Here is a 7,500-nt window from a genome sequence, read left to right on the forward strand (position 1 = left end):
TGCAAAGTTTAAAAAAAAAATTCTGTGGAGCGGATTCAGAGCCACCTTAAATAATTGAAAATTTAAGATAGCTCTGAATCTTACCGATAGTTTTATCTTGGCATCTGTTCAGTAATAATTCATGCTTCACATGGTGCCATGACATTGCTGTTACGTGATAAAGTGTTGAAACTGGTTTCAGCCGCCTTAAACAAAGCTTTCGCTTTCTCTTTTTGTTAACAAAAACGTAAGAACACCCTCGACAACAGTCATCAATTGTTTCTTTCGGGTGGCTCATCATGAACAATATCGTGAAGAGAACACAAGCTCGATAGCGTTAAATTTGGCACGCATTGAAATAAAGTCTTGCTGCGTGCTCGACATAGGCGTGTGGCCCATGCGATCGAGAATTTGTCGAGATTAGCAACGTTTCAGACGCAGCAATTGATGCAAGAAATCTAGAAATACCTCAACCAGGAAAAGGGGGCAGGATAAAAATAATTGCCAGACCAAATTTAATCACTGCTATGTTACTGTAGGTGAATCGGGGAGGACATCTGAAGTTAAATAAATCTCACACACTTGGAAATAAGGTACTGTACCGATATCTCGAAAAGGTCCAGCGTATTTCTCCGTCGACATTCTGAACGATTCCCTGTACATTTTGTGCTGTGATTGAGGCTTTTCTCTTCAAGCAAAACCTTGCCAAACGAACCAGGCGAGTATGGCGATCAAGTGATTTCCGTGTAAGAAGCCACGAAAATTAATGGCTTCACGGCCTGGTGACCTCTGTCTGATTGGGCAGAAAAACACAAAGAATTTCTGGCACCAATCAGAATTCCGTATTACCCTGACTGTTTGGAACTGGTCTGGTAAGAACATGTCCCCAGGGGCTCTTCTCGCCTACTATGCTTTTCTTCGTCGCCATTTTCTTTGGCTCATTTCAACTTCCCTTGCCTCCGCAATCTGCCCCTGGGTCTCCGAGGATGATCTTGATTATACGGACCTCGATTATCCGAATGTCTCCATTATCCGGACCCAATTTTGTCATGAATATTATCAGTCACGATCAAGATCTGTAGCCATATTCTTTTCAGAACTACAGCATTGAAAAGCAACCCGTTCTTTCGATACAAGATTAACAGTCTATAATTTTGTGATTAGAGGAAGGAGAAAAAGGAACCAATCTGTCAGCTGAATATGGCATTGATAAGCAACAGGTATCTGATATCCACAAGAACAAGGAAAAGATCATGAAGTTTGCTAACACATGTACAGGTATTCACAACGGACATTGAAGACGTAGACCATAATGTTTTCCACACAATTTGTAAATGTTTCGTTTCATGATTAAATGTCACTTTCTTAATTTAATCAATTTTTGTTCAACATTAATGTTAATGTTCTCGATTATCCTGACTACACTGTATTTTGTCTAGTCCCAACAAATCCAGATAATCAAGGTTCGACTGTATTGAACTTAGTCTTATTAAGGTTATATCTTTATTTTCAAAAAGAAAATGGATTTAAGACAATCTAGTTTCAGCAAGCTTCACCTAAACTGATAATGATGGGCAAATGGATCAGATCTACCTTAACAGCTTCAAGACCATCTACCCATTTCTGACGTGTCTCTGCATCAGGTGCTCTCAGATAGTACATACAATCATTCACACTGACATCAAACCTGCACTCATCAAATTCATGAGGCTGCCAAAATAAAATAACATCAATAATTTAACAAGGTTCATCAATCCAATCACAACTACTGTTATGATCAGAGTACAATGGTAAGACCACTGACTGTTGCTAGAAGACAACCCTAGCAACCGAAGCCACTGAATGCATGCACTGCAGAAAAGGATGATCGTTGGGAATGAACAGACATGGAACAATGCAATGCAAAAGCAACACTAAAAATAACACCCATACAATGCTAAAAGAGCCTGTTATGCAATGCTAACACAATCCAATGCAACACTTAATGTTGACAAGACCCAACCCAAACGAAATGCTAGCCAACACATAAGATAACTAACCACTTGACACGTTGCCACGCTTGATCCTAATTGTCAACTAAGGTAAATTGCCTTTACTACATGTATGCGTACATTTAATATTAGTCTTTACTGGCCCTCTGTCTATTACTCGTGTCATCCTGTATCAATAACTCATCTTGCCAGAGAAAAAAGAAGGGAGAGATACAATATGAACTTGCTATCTTTTCTAGTTTCCTAACTTACTGGTCTTAGCAAAATAATACTGTAATAATTGTTATTGTAGCATACAGTATTTAGCCTTCACAGTTAAAAAACATTTTCCCCTCCAAAGATAATAATTTATTATTACAGATTTTCCCAACAATTTACCACATCAAAATGAGTCGATTATTGCTGGGAAGATCAAGACTTGAAAGCAGTTTCATAAGGAGTGAAAGTTCAAATCCCTGTCACAATTACAATACGTACCACGTAAACTGTACATGTACATGTATATTACAGAAAACTTGCTGAGTTGGTATAAAGTACGTGTGAATTTATTAATAATTTTTCTTTGCTTTGGTTATTTCTTGCAAACATTTCACAGTTGTGTGGTCTTTAACTCATTCACATAATTACATGTATAAAATTAAGAAAACTAATTTTTAAAAAAGAGAATAAAATTAATTATGTATACAGTGCAGATGTTGTGGTTCAAAATTTTCTTGGTTTGAAATTAACATTTTCAAGGTTGTTCAATTTTGAGTCATCAAAGGAAAATATTATTTGAAATGGTTTAAAATAATTTTGACCCAGGAAAATTTTGAACCACAACATAGACAGTGATGTATCCAGGTTTTCAAATTTTGGGGTCCTCTGGACCCCTTTTCGAAAAATTTGGGGGTCCATTGCAAAATTTTGGGGGTCCAGCTGATTAATATTCAATCTATTGTCTCTAATTGCTGCTGCAGTACACTTTCAGGTTTCTAAATTGCACAAAAATAAAGTCTTAAAATAATGTGCTTAAAATAAAATGATCTATTTCTTTGAAACTGTTATGCCCATTGATTCATTGATAAAAATGTGGGCTGTCAAAGCTCCATCAACCCAGAGCTCAAAGTTAGCAGCCAAATGGTCGCACATGGGACTAAATTTTTGGTTGTGCGCCTAAAAAATCATGTGTGATCGCACTCGCACGTCTTAACCCTTTCACTCCCAAGAGTGACAGTTATAGACTTTACTTTGTCTAATGCCAGACGATTTTACTCGTCAATGGGGAACCCTACAGGAGTGTAAGGGTTAAAAGCTCAAGTATAGTGCGACTGAATTTCTTGTCTAGTTTCTCACCTGACTATACTTGCGTATTCCGAGCGCTACGTCACAAAACAGAAACATCAATCAACAGATATAAAGATATACATGTACATAACAAAATCTGGCCCTAAATAATAAAGTTAAATTATTTTATTTTCATCAGTGTGTGTTTATTTGTCGTCAGTTTTCTCAACAAAATCCCCCAACGCCGTTGAAGGTCCATTTTTCCTGTTGATGTTTCATTCCATCCCATACTCTTCTGTTATGTTAAAACTCCGCTGACACATGCAAATGAAGACTACGAATAAAGCACATGCTTATCGCGCTTTTCTGCTTTTCTGTTGGAACAGGTGCTATCAGTATTTTAAGCTGTGCTCCTAACATTTTCTGCTGTGCACCTAAAATTTTGGCAGTGCGCCTAGAAATATACACTTGGTAGCACAAGTGCACCCAAAGCCAAAAATAAACTTTGAGCCCTGCAACCACATCTGAAAACGCCTCGAAGAACCTGTATGCTGTAGGAACTGTTAGCTCTCTCCACAGAAGAAGAGATCTGAATCTCAGTTTTCCGTAAAAAAAGAGTATCATTTATTTTAACAACACTTGAGGTGTAATTTAGGAACAAAAGATAAACAAATATAGGCGATCGAGACACAGTTCATCTTCGGCCCATGCGACCATTACTTCGCCACGGCCAATGTTAATAATCAAGCGACTGAATACAGCTTCAGTAAACTGAAAGTCAACATTTCTGATGTTGATGTTTGTTAGTTCAACTAAACTAGAGTAAAAATATGGATTATGATAAATGTGCAGATGACTGAGCGATAAAGTAAGAAATTCTGAGTGAGGCTGCTGTGAAAGTGATGAAGCTTCCTTCGATAATCTCAGCTGGTTGTCTAGAACTTGTTAAGTTACTTTAGGCCAGTTTTTAAAAAAAATCTTATTCCATTGACCCATTTTTCCCAACATATCATTCGACTACAAAAATGAGAAAATAACAGGTTACCTTGAAATTTAAGGAATTCGATCATTTTTCCGTTGTGAGAAATGGGAATGTTCAATTTCCTTGCGAAATATGCCGTTCGCATGTTTTTCCTGGCGTTTGTAATTTGCATAAACATTCGATTTTTTTTCTGCGTCCAGTTGGACCCTTTGTTCGATATTTTATCCGTCCAAAAGGAAAACGAGTGCATCCCAGGACGCAATGACGCACTCTGAATACATCACTTTAGACACCCAGTGACTGCATTTCAGTCAGGACTGAAATGAACATTCAAGTCCCTCTTTGGAGATTCTGAGATTTGAACAGAATCTTGGAAGATTTTTTTGAAAGTTGCTACGAAAAATGCACCATAACTGAACAACAATTAATTTTATCAAATGCTTGAAATACTTTTCACTTTTTAAACACAGTTAACTGCGTTCATTTTATAATACACGTAAGATGAAACAATGTTTATTTTATAATAACTAAGATGAAAGTTCACAGCTAAGTATCCGGATATGTGTGGACAGTGAAAACGATTCAAAAATAATTGGAATATGCTACGTGTGGACGCCCATGTCTTTTAATCTGAAAAAAGTATTTTGGTTCTTGCTCATGTCATACCAAGCCATGCATACAGTTCTTACAATAATAATGTGCTGTTTACATAATACATACATGTACATGCACACTAAAACAGTTTGAATTTACCATCCACTAGCATTGACCAGTCTGTAATGGTTAATTAAATCTTTTTTTCCTTTAGAGATTGAAAACAAAAAAATGAGCAGAACAAAATTCACAGATTATAAGACATACATAGTACAATATATGTCAAAGGACAAATTCTAAATTAAATGAGAAAACAGCTCTAGGTCCTTTTGGAGTAAACGAGTGCTGACAGGTACAGTTGTGTAAAAAAATAACTAAGAAATAACAAAACATAGCGGGTAATGCAAGACAAAAGACAATGAAGGGACCAGAATGGACAACAACTCGAGCATTTTGTACAGTAAATCAAACATGGGACTAATAAAAAAACTGTCACTAGAAAAGTGCAGCATAGCCTGTGTGGATTTCTTTCCTCTTAATTTAATTTAACAGTTTCCCCACCAAAATGAATGGCAGGATGGTACTAGAGGGAAATTAAATTCTCATGCATATCCTGGTACATGCACATGCAAGAGACACTACATGTAACTACAGGAGTGTAAAAGCAACAATGTTCTGCAGGAAAGGAAACTGGGTGCAACACGCTTTGCAAAAATTAATAATATCCATGTACAATGTACTTATCGCCTTGTCCTAGTTGATGTTCTGAACAAAGTTTTGTTCCAATACTCTCCCTCTCCTTCAGGACCTGGTTGTTCAAAAGCCACTTTTAAATGTTCACTAATCCCAGATTAAAAATTAACCACTTGATGTTGTTCAACACAGATATTTGCCAAAATTTTACATTTTAGAGGAAGTGAATCTTAAAAAAAACAATAATACGCAAAAGAAACTTTCACCCAAAAGTTGAAAAAATGAAACCAAAGTTTATGCCAACCCTGGATTAAGTGAACTGGCTTTCAAACAACCAGGACCCGGTCGTTCAAACGATGGATAGCGCTAAACACTGGATAAATCACTATCCAGTGGATAAACACTAGCAAAACCAACTGAGTTATCCAGTGGATAGTGATTTATACGGTGGATAGCGTTATCCACCTTTTGAACAACCGAGGCCAGGTCCAGATTATTAAAGGAAAGCGTGCTTGTGACTGCAGTATGTGGCTGTTGCTAAGTGCACTTCTACTATAACCAAACCTCTACATTTATTGAATTTCTTTTACTTAGACTCTCTCAAAATGAGATGAAGAGACTTGAAATTTTAATTAAACAGGGGTCTTCCAGACAGCTCCACCAGGGCCTTTAAACAGGCAGTGCAACAAGTGCAAAAAAATTAAAGTGATGGTTCTGGGCATGCAGCTGCACATGTACACATCACACATTTATTGATTTTATTGATGTCCAAACATTGATTTTTGGGAAAGACTGATTAATTCCTGTAGTTTCTGGAATGATTCAGACTGCTTTGCTGTCGGACGAGATCAGCAAAAGCAATCAAATTATGATGGTATTCACTTCCACTTATGTCGACGACTTTGAACACTGAAAAGTTCAATAAATGACAGAAGGGAACTTCACGCGATTGCCTTAGTGTCTTTTGCGCGATAAAAGTTCCTAAATCTTATCTCTTTATCTGCCTCAAATATCATAACATGATAAAATATGAAAGAATGCAGGACGAAGAGTGAAATGACAAACTTGTATCAATTTGAAAAGCATGAATTGTTTACTATTTGGAGGTATACTTTATGATAAAGCGAAAACGTAATCACGCCCTTTGGCGATGGACAAGCTACATACCAAATATTTGTCATCGAAAGACACCTTGAATATCTAAACAATATACCCAGGTGACAAATTATTGAAGAATAAGGCTTCGTCGTCGAGAGCAAAACTACACAAGCGCTAACATGACATATCCCGACTAAGCATGCTAATATTCCAAATAATGGCAATGCACAAAGGAGTTTCTGAAAAATACATCTTCCATGTAAGGTCTCTGTATGATATTCGACTGCATTTTGAATGACAATGCTTTATTTTACTTATGAATTTCTCCATACAAGCACGGTCCAGCATAAAACCACATACCTGAATGCTCGCTTTTGCCACACTCATCGAACCTCGACATCCAAACGCTGTATCATACTCTGACTTATAATAAGACAAAGTACCTCCGCACAAGACTACAAATCTTTCTTGCCACCCGTGAAGGTAATTCGTCCATTTTGATAGGGTATCTTGCAGTTCAGGGAGATGAGGTGGTGGATTGTTGCAATCTAAGTCGTCTTCTTCTTCGTCGCTTAAACTTGGCGTGTGATTACCAGACATCGTTATATTGTTCTTTTATAAAACGAGTGCCTAACAGCTAATTAAACGAAAGAAAATTTCTTTCACTTCATTTGATATTTCATTCCAAACGCCCAACATTCGTGCTCCTCCTACCACATTGCAGCCATTACCACAACCTCGAAGAGTTTACGTAGGTACATTTTAAATACACTATAATAGGGGATACATGAAGTACCTAGGCTTACTTGCAAAGGCATTCCGCTGACCAATTATAGCGGAGCGATGAAGCGAGGCGCGAACCGTGCCGCGACAGCGCCGCCAGCACAGCACCATTGG

The 7,500-nt window shown here is 37.4% G+C and overlaps 1 protein-coding gene across 1 annotated transcript in view; it reads right to left on the reverse strand.

Annotated features, from left to right (window-relative positions):
- Nucleotides 1-7,346, reverse strand: part of LOC137992616 (ceramide transfer protein-like) — a 26,905-nt gene extending 19,559 nt beyond the window's left edge. Inside the window, exons 1-2 of the mRNA XM_068838052.1 lie at nt 6,964-7,346; nt 1,573-1,689 (exon numbers count right to left, since the gene is read on the reverse strand). Coding sequence (XP_068694153.1) covers nt 1,573-1,689; nt 6,964-7,203 — 357 coding nt within the window. The 5' untranslated portion in view covers nt 7,204-7,346. The remainder of the gene's footprint in view (nt 1-1,572; nt 1,690-6,963) is intronic.
- Between the last annotated feature and the right edge of the window lie 154 nt (nt 7,347-7,500).

Source organism: Montipora foliosa, chromosome 2 (assembly GCF_036669935.1).
Source record: "Montipora foliosa isolate CH-2021 chromosome 2, ASM3666993v2, whole genome shotgun sequence".
Lineage (NCBI taxonomy): Eukaryota > Metazoa > Cnidaria > Anthozoa > Scleractinia > Acroporidae > Montipora > Montipora foliosa.